Here is a 14161-nt window from a genome sequence, read left to right on the forward strand (position 1 = left end):
TCTGGGGAAAATGTCTTCCCAGATTAACCTGTGCAGTGCACACAGGCTTATCAGTTTAAGAGGTTTCTTCTAAACAAAAATCCAGTGTGGGGGAAAACTGTTGTCCCTGATTAGCCAGTATGGGCTGCACAAGCTCATCTGGGACAACAATTAATGTACATACAAAAAGCCAATGTTTCCCAGAACAAGGCTCACTTCACTTGTCCATGCTTTTAAAGAAACTGGTAATAAAAGAAGCCAGTACATGCCTGCCCCAAGGAAGACACCAAGGTTTATCGAGCCCACCAGCGACACTGCAGCCGCCCCACTGTCAAAATATCGCAGCCATTCAATGTTGTAAATTCCGATAGACTGCGAAGTTCCAAATGCTAAAATCTGGTAAATGGTAAAATGTTTAAAAACATGTACGGTGAAACACTTATAAAGTCCAATTCAAAATTGTTTTGTTCAGTAACAAGAGGGCCAAAATGGCCCTTGTTCGCTTACCTGAGAGGAGTCGGTTCATTCAATCTTTACCAAACGTCAAATTTGACCTAGATATTGTCCAGAAAAATATCCTAGTCAAGTTTCATCATTATTGAACCAAAACTCTGGCATATGGAGTGTTTTTGTTTTTGTAAGATTTGACCTGGTGACCTATATTTTGAATTGACCCCCCCCTTACCAAACATCAAACTTTGCTTACAAAAATAAATATTATGACCAAGATTCATAAAATCTGAAACAAAATTGTGACCTCTAAAGTGTTTACAAGGATTTTGTATAATATAATGAACATTTGGACAATCTAAGGGCAATAATTATGGCATTAATTATGTGATATATATAAAACCAATCTTTGTACCAAGTTTCATGATGATAGGGCAAAATAGGTGATTTCTAGAGTGTTCACAAGCTTTTTTTACTATATAAATATAAGAAAACTGCCCCCCCCCGGCAGCCATGTTATTCAACTGACCGGAACCATTTTCGAACTCAAACTCTCATATCAAGGAAACAAATGTTCTGACCAAAGTTCATGAAAATTGGGCCAAAAATGTGACTTCTAGAGTGTTCACATGTTTCACTTTATACATGTACATAAAGAGAAAAATGCCCCGCACACTGGCGGCCATGTTTTTTCACCGATCTGGACCATTTTCGAACTCATCCGAGATGACCAACTTTCATGATGATTGGGCAACAATTGTGACTTCTAGAGTGTTTACAAGGTTTCTATATAGCCAAATAAGGAAAACTGCCCCCCCCCCCCCCCCCAGCAGCCATGTTATTCAACTGACCGGAACCATTTTCGAACTAAACTCTCATATCAAGGAAACAAATGTTTTGACCAAATTTCATGCAAATTGGGCAAAAATGTGACTTCTAGAGTGTTCACATGTTTTCACTATATACATATTGAGAAAAATGCCCCGCCCACTGGCGGCCATGTTTTTTCACCGATCTCGACCATTTTTGACCTCGTCCGAGATATAAAAAAAAACAATGTTTTGACCAACTTTCATGATGATTGGGCAACAATTGTGACTTCTAGAGTGTTTACAAGGTTTCTCTATAGCCAAATAAGGAAAACTGCCCCCCCCCCCCCTGGCAGCCATGTTATTCAACTGACCGGAACCATTTTCAAACTCAACTCTCCTATCAAGGAAACAAATGTTCTGACCAAATTTCATGCAAATTGGGCCAAAAATGTGACTTCTAGAGTGTTCACATGTTTTCACTATATACATATAGAGAAAAATGCCCCACCCACTGGCGGCCATGTTTTTTCACCGATCTGGACCATTTTCGAACTCGTCTGAGATATCAATAAAACCAATGTTTTGACCAACTTTCATGATTATTGGGCAAAAATTGTCACTTCTAGAGTGTTTACAAGGTTTCTTTATAGCCAAATAAGGAAAACTGCCCTGCCCACTGGCAGCCATGTTTTTCAACGGACCAGAACCACTTTTGAACTCGACCACCATATCATTAAGGCAAACATTTTGACAAAGTTACATGAAGATTGGGCATGAAATGTGACTTCTACAGTGTTTACAAGGTTTTTCTTTTTTTTGACCTAGTGACCTAGTTTTTGACCCGGCACAACCCAGTTTCGAACTCGGCCGAGATTTTATTGGGGCAAAGCTTTTGACCAAGTTTCATGAAGATCCGACATGAAATGTGGCCTCTAGAGTGTTTACGAGCAAATGTTTACGGACGGACATACGACGAACAAAGACCTGTCAGAAAAGCTCACCTGAGAAATCAGGTGAGCTAATAAAAATGTCATGTTATTCACACATGGTGTGAGCAAAATCAGAATGTGTGGAGCTGCAAGTACTGAAATTTGAGTGGCTTTTGTTTTCATTTTTATAACAACTAATTCCAGACTCATATAAATATATTTAACAGAACAAAATTGAAGAAGCAAAATGCTTACAAGTTCAGTAGTTATGGACTGTTAAGACACATGACATGATTGTTAAAATCTGTAGCCAATTCATGTGTACCTGTATGCAGAATGCTGCAGCCACTACTAAAGCACCCTCTAGTCCACCTTCCATCTTTACACAAGATTTAGTGGACGATTTTTACTGTCTGAAATAAATGTATTGTTAGACAACACCATAATTGTAACATAAGCAGACTGCTCTATGGATATGTATGCTCTATATCCATATAAATTCTTTTTTTTTTTTTAATAATTTAGATTTTTTTTTTTTTTTTATTGCAATTGAATTACATACAAGCCTCACTCAGGGAAAACATTGCTTAATGCGTGTTCTTAAGTGTCTTCCCAGATTAGACTAAGCAACCCGCCTTTATGACATTTTTCATTTAAAGGGAGTCTCTTCTTGGCAAAACTCCAGTCTAGGCAGAAAGTGTCTACCCTGATTAAACAAGATTAGAGATGTTATTGTGAAACACAATGCCCCCTACTTTTTTTGAAGCCGTACAGCAGCTATCTTTGAGTCTTTGAGAAAACAATGCCCATAACTTAGCAACAAATCAATGGACCAGAATGAAACTCACACTTCATCAAACTCTGTTAGTCATGCAGGTAGACTCACATACCAAAAATCAGCTCTACATGTATATTTGAAAGCGTTGTATAATAAACTCCGTAAAACGGAATGCCGGAAGGACAGACAGATGAACGGACAGTACGACTGCTATATACCATCATACAGGTGGCATACAAATCTGTGGACTTTTTCCTAGAAAAAAGCAATGTTTATGACATAACATAACATCTCACAACATCATTACATGACTTGGGGCTAGCACTCTTGGATGACTTAACGGTGTAATGAATATTGAAATTGAATAATGCAAATAATCCAAATAATGTAATAGGGGAAAAAAAAGATTAGTTAACAGGATTGTGTACAATACAGTTACATATTTGTACTCATATACAGCTTACATAATTCCATGGGACTCACCAAGAAGCTAGTCCAATATGGTATGTTAGATGTGTGCTAGTCTAAATATATGACTGTATGGTACACAATGCTGTTAAATGACTTTTTAATAACCTTGAACATTATATTATTTGAAATTGGAAAATGACATTAACCAAGATTTTATTTTGTTCAACAATGCTTTTATATGCAGTTTAACCTGTTGTAAGAGCACACAATGTCTGAGTTATGATTAATTAGCAGTTTCCTTTATTACTAAGGAATGCTGGACCCATAGCATTCCTCTCACATGTTGAATTTGTGTGCATTCGCACTAGTAAACTGATATCCCCAGCCAAGTTCTACTTTACACCTGTAAACAAAATCTAATTACCGGTGTATTTACATAAAAATGGCTTTCTGGATTAATTCAAAAAGTTATTTGAGAGGATCAAGCTAAATTTAATTAATTATGGTTTTCAGTTAATCGTCCTTTTTGGTTAATGGTCCTTTACAAGTAATGCTACAAATTTGACAATTATAAAAATATTTTTTGTAACAAAACCATTTAAATATTTATCATGTCCTCTTAAGAATTCTTCTTAGCCATTTTTATCTTTACTTATTTTATAAACATTTTAAATCTCAACATTTCAAATTCATTGTAGTAGGGTGAGGTATAAAGAGAATATGAGCCAGCTTTTATAACGACGTGATAGTGTCTGCCTTGGAAATGGGAGAGTCTGGGTTCAATTCCAAATGCATGTGTAGTTGGTGATTTTCTTGCTGGGTTAAATTGGCGCAGAATGTTTATAACCCCCATATGGTTGTTTGTCTGTAAACGTCACAAAGATGTAATGGCAGAAGGAAATTCATGGAAGATGTTCAGCATTTAATGGGTTTATGTAGTAGGTGAGATACAAGGAGCACTTTTATACAGATATGGAGGAGTGTCTGCCTTGGTTTTAGAGGGCCAGGGTTCTTCGTGGTCAGATTTTTCTAACTGGGTAACACTATTTTAATAACAGTTCTTATTTCTTTACTCGAAGTGAGCTGTCTCCTGTTTTTGATGAAATGTCTTTAGTCCAAAGATCATTCTGGTGTTTTTTAGATTATGCTAATTTATGGTAATAATTTTAAGAGGTTGTCCGAAATCTTTGAGTGTCCGAAAACCTATGATATGTGATTACGCCTGACGTCTTTACTTGTTGTGAGCATTCCATGTAATTACCACATCCTCCATCTTAAATTACAAAGAGTGGGAATAGTGTTGGATACAGTAATTGTCCGTTTTTTTTTATATAGTTAACGATATGTTCACGTGTTGCGGACAGATTGTCAAACTTAGTCTTTTGCAGCAATTATGACAGTATAATTTTTTACGACACGCTACAGGGCTACACCGGGTCAAGTTTGTTTACCTTGATTTTAATGTTTTAAACAGTGCTGAGAAGGTATACAGACATGTCTGAATTTGTGAGTCACATCCAAGACTCAGGCTGCGCTAAAATACATCGCGTTGTCACAAATGGGGACGAAAGATACCTGTGTTTCACCAGACTTGCTAATTCAGCCTGGTTTGTGATTGCTAGCGATGGAGTTTCCGTGTGGAAAACTGAGGTGGACGAAGACGAAGCGGATACCATTCGAGAACTTGCTGGAATCAGCACCACAGAGGCATTTGTTAACAAAATCAGGTCAAACGTCGGAATGGCATACAGTATTATTGATATAAAAAGGCAGCAATCTTGTTATTACGACAGACTATGTAGGAAAGAGCAATACTTATATTAAAGCAGTATAGACGAGTTAACGCGTGACGTCACACGCACCTGCAAAGTTTAGACTCCGCCCACTGGTTGGCAAAAGAGGTGCAATTTATATAAGCGCATATAGAGAAGGTTGACAAAATCATCGTTTTTAATGATAATCATGCACAATATCAAATATAATTTTACTTATTATGTCTGAATAAAACATTAGCATGCAATGAAATGCATCTTTGGAACGATTATATTGTTGTTATTATTATTTGTTTTTACTGACAACGAACTGGGGAGTGGAACACAATCTAAGAGCTCGGTATGTGGTTAAACAAAAATCTCTCTACTTGGCACTTAATCGCGACCATTTTTAGTTAAAAAATCTCAGAAATTGAAATTCTTTCAGAATAAATTAAATTAAATGATCGAAAACAAATAAGGATAAAAACAAACAACGAATAGGTCAATCGTATGTACGCGACATAGGGTAACTGATTTGAACCTTTATGTGTCTGGAAAAACTTACCTTCTTACACATTCAATAAATTCTATTGTTTAATGTAATTGTTTTCTTTAATTGTTCACACTAATTTTGGCACTCTTTGTTGCAGCATGTATATCCCGGTGTTTAATTGCACCTTTGTTATCACAAACCGATTACCTCGTTATGATCGGATACTGTCCAGACAATTACAAAGAAAACATGGTGTCATAAACCCAGGGACCTATACTTGGGCCCCTGCATAAACCACATGTTGCAGACGAGTGTCTGGTCAGTAAACGTAAGTCACGAAACCTCAATGTCGTCTGTTGGCATATTGAGCAATCATTTAAGCCACATTTTAAAGCTAAAAATACTGATAAGTTAATTTTTTTAATGAAATATTTTAACAGTTTAACAAAAATGAAGACATTTGTCGGAAATGTATGAACGGGAACGAGTGTATATATTTATTAGCCAGATAAACTTAATAATACATTGTTTAATAACTATGCATTTAAATATTGTGCAATTTTACTCATATGCAATTAAGGTATTTAACGGGTACCAGCAAAAGTAAACTCCGCTATTATGTGTAAAGATTGTACATTACTGCAGGATCCGAAACACGATCATGAACATAAGCAGTCACAAAAGGGGCAGTTAGATAAATTAAATATATGCATTTATCATAACATGCTATATTTTTATCACTCCTTATTACTAATAGAGATTTCAATATACATGCAAAGACAGTTAAATTTGCGTAATTAATATGCAGGGTTTTTCCGTTTGTATGGTAAATTGAATTTATATTCATTCAATCTAAACGAAACGTAAATTCATTCAATGTAAAAGAAAATTACCACAATATTTAAAAATAGTACTGTATTCCGCTTTTTAGGGCTTTGTTTTATACTTGATTAAAAGCACCTCTGACTCGATCGATCGCTGATGAAATAAAACACTATCCACACCACTTAAAATTATAATACAATTAATATATATTTTATTAGTGTTGAAATATAATTTATTCAAGTCTTATTATCAGAAAGAATACGGATAATTTATTGTTTTGTTTTGTGGAATTGTCAGTATTTAGTCTTCCGATCACGTTTACTCTATGCTAATAACTACTTCGTATTTTTATGAAGAGGACATTTTATTTGTGAATATACATTTATTTGGTACTCAATATGCTATATTTGCACTTTTTTAAGAGTTTTAATGTTTATTTCGTTTTTATTATCAATTTATTTACTAAACAAAAGCCCTTTATACATGTTTTACGTTACTGTAACCAGTGTTTTTGCCAACCAGTCAGTGCGCATGCGCGGAAAATCCCGAATGTAAACAATAACAATTAACTCGTCTATACAATGCTCTTCACTCAACATTGTTGCAACTTTTACAATGCTCTTGTATACTTCCTGTGTTTTAATCAGTTCAATCAATGAATACAACTTTAATTTTTAAGACGACAGCCCCATTCATTATTTGAGACTGTCAGCATAAAATAATATTTTTTTATAAGCAAATTATTTTCCTTCTTTGAAGACCAATATGGCAATAAAACTGTCTTAAAGGGACCTTTTCACAGATTTTGGCAAGTATTGAAGCTTGTCATTAAATGCTTTATATTGATTAATGTAAACATTTAATCTAAAGAGCGCCAGTAAGAAAACAAGAATACAATTAAAGGAAGAAAAAAAAGTAACCCTCAACTGGGCTCGAACCACTGACCTCTGGAGTAAAAGTCTATCGCTTAGACCACTCGGCCATGATCGGTGCTCATACAATGAGTGATTTATTTTATACTCTCCAAATTATTTATTTAATTGTTTCGCATTGCAACGCTTTATAATTTTCAGGTTTTTAAATCGCCAAAGATGCATATAATGGATATTTTAGAGCATGGTAAATGTTCAGTATTAATGTTTTCTCACAATTATCATAAATACAATGAATAACACTGTATTAATAATTAGTATTATGTGAATTTGGAATTAGTTCTTCTTGAATGCTCTGAGCTTTTATGAGTACATACCCAGAGGGTCAATATAGCTGGGAGTTGTATTATTGCAACTAAATTTGGAATAAGACATCAAACTGGGAAAGGGCATCATTTTGGTGATTTTCTCAAAAAAAACTATTTATTTCATAGTCTGAATTTATTTGTGTAATATTTTATCTACACTACAAGCTTAACAAGCAATTTTCCATGACTTTCATTAACAGTGATTGTATTTTCATCATTTTTACTGTATTTTTAAACAGTTTCATTTCATGAGGATTTAAAAACAAGGGCTGTTTGTAAAACATGCATGCCCCCCATATGGGCTCTCCGTTGTAGTGACAGCCATTGTGTGAGTATGTTTTTGTCACTGTGACCTTGACCTTTGACCTAGTGACCTGAAAATCAATAGGGGTCATCTGCCAGTCATGATCAATGTACCTATGAAGTTTCATGATCCTAGTCATAAGCTTTCTTGAGTTATCATCCGGAAACCATTTTACTATTTCGGGTCACCGTGACCTTGACCTTTGACCTAGTGACCTGAAAATCAATAGGGGTCATCTGCAAGTCATGATCAATCTACCTATCAAGTTTCTTGATCCTAGGAATAAGCGTTCTTTTGTTATCATCCGGAAACCACCTGGTGGACAGACCGACAGACCGACCGACCGACATGTGCAAAGCAATATACCCCCTCTTCTTCGAAGGGGGGCATAAAAATCAATAAACAATCCATTTTTGCAGTAAAAAAAATATAAATGATGCTATTATATATGCAAGTACATTTTGTATCTTTTTTAATTACAATTTGTCAAACTAAATAAATACAACATATAAGACTGCATATTATGCACCTTAGAAAAAAACACAATTTATTCCCAAATTGATGTCTTATTCCAACTTCACATAATACTGTGTTTCAGAACATTTGCGAATCTGAAACAATGTATTTAATTTTGTAAATTTACCAAAATGTAAAAAGGCCCTTTTAATAATGCAAGCCTTGTTTGAATGGAATAACAAAATGGAAAAACAATTATTTTAAAAAGTCCGGAAAATACTTGCCAAAAAGTATGCATCTATCAAAACAGAGTGAACCAAACAACATTTTAATGCACTAACTGGACGATTGGGCAGTCATTTTAATAAAGATAGACTGATAATGAAATAACTGAACAATATTTGTAGATAATGATACAAAACATCACATTTAAAATCTGTTTGTTCTTTTTTGCAGGAATGGCTTTCAAAATGGTGACATCAGTGTTGCAGCAATGGGTAACAAAGTAACATTGACCATCGGCAAAGGCTGTAGTCCTATCAACTTAGATTTGTTCGAAGCCAAGGCGGCAGACAAAAGAACCGAGTTGCAGACTGTATTGTTCAGATTAGCTGAAAGTGCCACATTGTTATCAGCCGATTTAGACAAATCCAAACAACTTGTAGAAACATTGAAGGCACAACAGGGAGCCCCCAAACCAACAGCATTTATGGATCTTGGGCCAAAAAAAGGCCTAAATCCGGCAAAGACAAAGCAAAAGCAAGCTGGCATGAGTGTCATAAACCCCACCAGTAAGAAAAGAAAAGCTGCTCAGGGTGTTGTTTTTGACTAGAGCAGATCAAGGTCCTATATACTTTCATCTTTTTTATCAGTAATTGTATGAAAATATATGAAGCTGTTGTAATACCGGTATGACAATCTCTACTCAGATTTTATAGTAATTCATTATGGTAGAAACACAAACTTTATTTACAATCAAAATGAACAAGCTGGCCCAAAATTTATCAACTTAACAAGTTGTTTACCTGTGGACATGTTGCTCTTGCGATAATAAATACCTGTTTTTATCATGTAAGTTTTCAGGCTTTATGGTGAAAGATAGCTTCAATTATACTGCTTGAATAATACTTTATGTATAGATAATACATAGATACCCTATGTTATAGTTTATTTGTACTGGTATATGAATGTTTTAGATGCCAATAAATAAATATTTTAATCTTTTGTTTGTTATCAACTAATAGGACGAATTAATTTCTGAATTTAAATCAATTTTATTTTTGCAGAAACAAGCATTGTTTATTTGTCTCTCTCTATATAATATATACAAGTGCAGAATACTTGGAGTCTGAACTGTTATGAAGGTATTACTTTGGACAAGATGGTCTGAACTAAAGGCTTACAGTACGGTATTTTCTGTACCATGTCTTCTTCCGTCATTTCCTGCTTTTGCAACTGCCTATGCAGATCTCTAAAAACTTAAGTATTGAGCCATCATATAATTTGCATCGAGGTAGGAAAATAAAATAACAGGAGATCTAGGGCAAGGCAATTGAGGATCATAACGGACTTCTTCATCCAAACCCCAGTATTGGTTTTATAGATTTTGAGGAGTGAATGCATCAAAAATGTATTCTTCCAAAACAAATAACACTGACCGGTGCAGTGTAAGTGGTGGAATTCTCTCCAACATAATCAAGGACAAACCCTGAATAATGGTAAGACGCAGGATTTGAGGAGATTGGTACATGATGACCTTTCCACACACGTACCAGCCAAACTAAAACTATTAATTGCGAATGTGTTAACCTGGCCTCGAGGAGTTTATGAATTATCTGAATTTAGTTCTGTAGTGTTTCTTTAACTGTCAGCTCAGGGTAAAATTGAATAGCACCCTCAGGAATGTAAGGATAAAATACAACTAGAGCTTTGTCACAGACGTGACGTATACCTTAGTGCCGCATTGACACAGACTATTTTGCATGCTGTCTTCACAAAACAAGAGAATGTAATTTATGGCAATTTTTAAGAATTATTATGCCATTATTATTTACAACCATTTTGACCTTTGAACTCTTGAATTCTTTCTCATGACACGCCATCCAATGACTGAACAAAATTAATGTACAGAGTAATTTTAAAATCTCACAATAAATGACATAGTTATGGTCCAGACATGATCATTTATTGCCATTTTTGACCTTTGAACAAAAAGTGTGACCTTGACCTTGGAGATATCTACGTAATTCTTTCGAGCGACACACCGTCACTTAATGGTGAACAAAAGAGCCAAATGATTTAAAAATCTCACAATAAACGACATAGTTATGGCCCTGACAAGCTCATTTATGGCCATTTTAACCTTTGAACTCAAAGTGTGACCTTGACTTTGGATATATCACGTAATTCTTTCGCGGCGACACACCGTACACTGATGGTGTACAAATGTGCCAAATGATATTAAAATCTCACAATGAACGACATAGTTATGGCCTGGACAAGCTCATTTATGGCCATTTTCGACCTTCGAATTCAAAGTGTGACCTTGACCTTGGAGATATTGGTGTAATTCTTTCGCGCAACACACAGTCCAATGATTGTGTACAAATGCGCCAAATGATTTTAAAATCTCACGATGAACGACATAGTTATGGCCCGGACAAGCTCATTTATGGCCATTTTTTACCTTCGAATTCAAAGTGTGACCTTGACCTTGGAGATATCAACGTAATTCTTTCTCGCGACACACCGTCCAATGATGGTGAACAAATGTGCTAAATGATTTTTAAATCTCGCAATGAACGACATTGTTATGGCCTGGACAAGCTCATTTATGGCCAGTTTTGACCTTTGAACTTTAAGTGTAACCTTGACCTTGGAGATATCGACATAATTCTTTCGCGCAACACACCGTCCAATTATGGTGAACAAATGTGCCAAAGGATTTTAAAATCTCACAATGAATGACATAGTTATGGCCCGGACAAGCTAATTTATGATCGTTGAACTCAAAGTGTGACCTTGGAGATATCGACGTAATTCTTTAGCGCGACACACCGTCCACTGATGGTGAACAAATTTGCCAAAAGATTTTAAAATCTCACAATAAATGACAAAGTTATGGCCCGGACAAGCATTTAGCCTTTGAACCCCAAGTGTGACCTTGACCTTGGAGATATCAACGTACTTTTTTCACACGACACACCGTCCCATGATGGTGAACAAACGTACCAAGTCATTTTAAAATCTAACATAAATGACATAGTTATGGTCCGGACAAACTTTTGGTTTAAAACACACTTAGTGACCATGTGACCTAGTTTTTGACCTGGCATGACCCATATTCAAACTTGACCTAGACATCATCTAGATACAACTTGTGACCAAGTTTGGTGAAGATCGGATGAAATTTCGGGACGGACCGACTAAGTGACTCCTATATAGCCCCCATTACCAGTAATGGGGGTATAAATATTAAACTGTATTGAGATATTTTTTTGTAATAAGTAGGTCTGTTGCTGAAAACTTATATCGTTTTGAAATATTTTAAAACTCTTAATAAACTTGTGTTTCTGTTATTGCGAGGCAAAATACCGTAAAAAGTTGTGTATAAGGCGCACTTTTTTACCCCAAAATTTCATTTTAAAAACTTGATGCGCGTTATGCACAACTACAGCCATGCCAAGACATTTTTTCGCTGTCAGTTACCCAGTAGCGGTAATTCGCATCATTCTGTTTTCCGGTGTTTTAACTGTAACTATGTTAATAATAGTGTTATATTGACGATCTGAATAAGATGAACAAACATTATAAAGTTAACATATATATTTTATATCTTTTTCAGGTACGTACAGAGCATTGAAATCAAATAAATTTGAAGAAGAGAATGAAAAACGAGGAAGCCATTTTTATTTAAATGTTATTGTTTACTTTTCCCACAATATTATACCCTACTGTACTAGGGTTACACAATTTATTTGGGGGCACTTGTCGATTTACAATAGTATGTCGGCAAGGTATTTCCCGATATATTTAAGATTATTTTTCTTGCTTTTCAAATGTGTTAATAAAATTGATGCTGTGTTTGTTTACACGTTTTCATACGTCTTGTCAAGATTGAGGATGTGATTATTGAGCAATTTGCGTCACCTGTCAAGTTTTGTGTAGCTGGGCTATTATCAAAACATGCGAACCGGCAAACGGCTTCACACCTCCATTGTTTGTTTATCACCGGTAATGTCGTGATGGTGTTGAGAAGTTTGAGTCGTTAAAGTCTCCTGTCAATTTTAGACACTCGAAAAGAACGCATGATATCGGCATTGTAAATAAAACGCGCGGTTGTGAATTAGTCATGCATGAATAACCAGGTGACAATACCAATCAATAATGTCAGTTTCTTAGTTATAACTAATCCATCTGTTATGTGTACTCCACGATAAAATCGTGGACAGTTACTTCGGAGACATATGATGAAAACCTTGATGGTATCCTCGTGGAAAGTGTGCATTTCATGCATAATTCATTTAAATCCAAATATTTATTTTTACGCATAATATGATTTAAAAAAAACACCAACTAGTTGTATCGTTATCGTCTTAAAAAATAATTTATAATTGAAGCAATAAAAGAATACGTAAGATCGGCAATGTAAATATAACGATTTTCAGTTAGCCTGCGGTACGGAATTTTCCCCCCGATTTTTTTGCTTCAAAAACTTTTTTCCCCGATTTTTTAGCTTTAAAAAGTAGATGCGCGTTATACATAAATGCGCGTTATACACAACGTTTTACGGTAAATGGGTATCCTATGATTTAAATAGTTTAAAGCCCATAAACTTTCAAAACCAACGAGTATTTTGTACAATATTTTGAAAAATAAAGATAACATAAAAAAATCCATGTTCCATATTGAAATAACCAAATGTCAACTTATGATGTGGTCTAGTAAAAAATGATTAAATGCAAAACAAAATGCTGGTTTTTTGGTCACAATATTTGCCATGTGAATTTCCGGCTACAATATCCAAACATTTAAGAGCCAACGCGAGATAGGCTTGGGGCAGCTTGAGAAGCACGACGTTGTTCTCATGATTATGTCGTTCTTCCAACCCTGCCCAAAGGCAGTCTCGCTTTTGCTTGTAAATGTTCGGATATCATGGCGAGAAATTGACATAGAATATATTGTCGCACAAACAAATAAAACAAATATTTTGTATCTCATTAAATCTATGTTACCGGACCACATCTGGTGTTTAAATTTTGGCTAATAGTTTCCGGATGATAACTCAAGAACGCTTAGGCCTAGGATCATGCAACTTCATAGGTACATTGATCATGACTTGCAGATGACCCCTATTGATTTTCAGGTCACTAGGTCAAAGGTCAAGGTGACCCGAAATAGTAAAATAGTTTCTGGATGATAACTCAAGAACACTTATGCCTAGGATCATGAAACTTCAAAGGTACATTGATCATGACTTGCAGATGACCCCTATTGATTTTCAGGTCACTAGGTCAAAGGTCAAGGTCACAGTGACTCGACTTAGAAAAATGGTTTCCGGGTGATAACTCAAGAACGCTTACGCCAAGGATCATGAAACTTCATAGGTACATTAATCATGACTCGCAGATGACCCCTATTGACTTTCAGGTCACTAGATCAAAGGTCAAGGTCACTGTGACTTGACACAGTAGGTCAAGGGTCAAGGTCACAGTGCTAAAAAAAGTATTC

General features: G+C 35.4%; 2 protein-coding genes across 2 annotated transcripts in view; one reads left to right on the forward strand and one right to left on the reverse strand.

Annotated features, from left to right (window-relative positions):
• Window positions 1-4753, reverse strand: part of LOC127875264 (monocarboxylate transporter 14-like) — a 31903-nt gene extending 27150 nt beyond the window's left edge. Inside the window, exons 1-3 of the mRNA XM_052420212.1 lie at window positions 4433-4753; window positions 2496-2583; window positions 249-375 (exon numbers count right to left, since the gene is read on the reverse strand). Coding sequence (XP_052276172.1) covers window positions 249-375; window positions 2496-2549 — 181 coding nt within the window. The 5' untranslated portion in view covers window positions 2550-2583; window positions 4433-4753. The remainder of the gene's footprint in view (window positions 1-248; window positions 376-2495; window positions 2584-4432) is intronic.
• A 10-nt stretch (window positions 4754-4763) lies between these two features.
• On the forward strand, window positions 4764-9650 carry LOC127875261 (uncharacterized). The gene is made up of 2 exons (XM_052420208.1): window positions 4764-5086; window positions 8888-9650. Exons 1-2 carry the CDS (start codon window positions 4854-4856, stop codon window positions 9261-9263), a joined length of 609 nt encoding a protein of 202 aa, XP_052276168.1. The 5' UTR covers window positions 4764-4853; the 3' UTR covers window positions 9264-9650.
• Window positions 9651-14161: the final 4511 nt, after the last annotated feature.

The sequence above is a fragment of the Dreissena polymorpha genome, chromosome 3 (assembly GCF_020536995.1).
Source record: "Dreissena polymorpha isolate Duluth1 chromosome 3, UMN_Dpol_1.0, whole genome shotgun sequence".
NCBI lineage: Eukaryota > Metazoa > Mollusca > Bivalvia > Myida > Dreissenidae > Dreissena > Dreissena polymorpha.

What these genes read in the sequence shown, in the direction of transcription:
- LOC127875261 (XM_052420208.1), top strand. Translation starts at nt 4,854, where the DNA reads ATGTCTGAATTTGTGAGTCACATCCAAGACTCAGGCTGCGCTAAAATA. An exon ending in GCATTTGTTAACAAAATCAG is followed by an intron (nt 5,087 to 8,887) that starts GTCAAACGTCGG and finishes TCTTTTTTGCAG; the next exon opens with GAATGGCTTTCAAAATGGTG.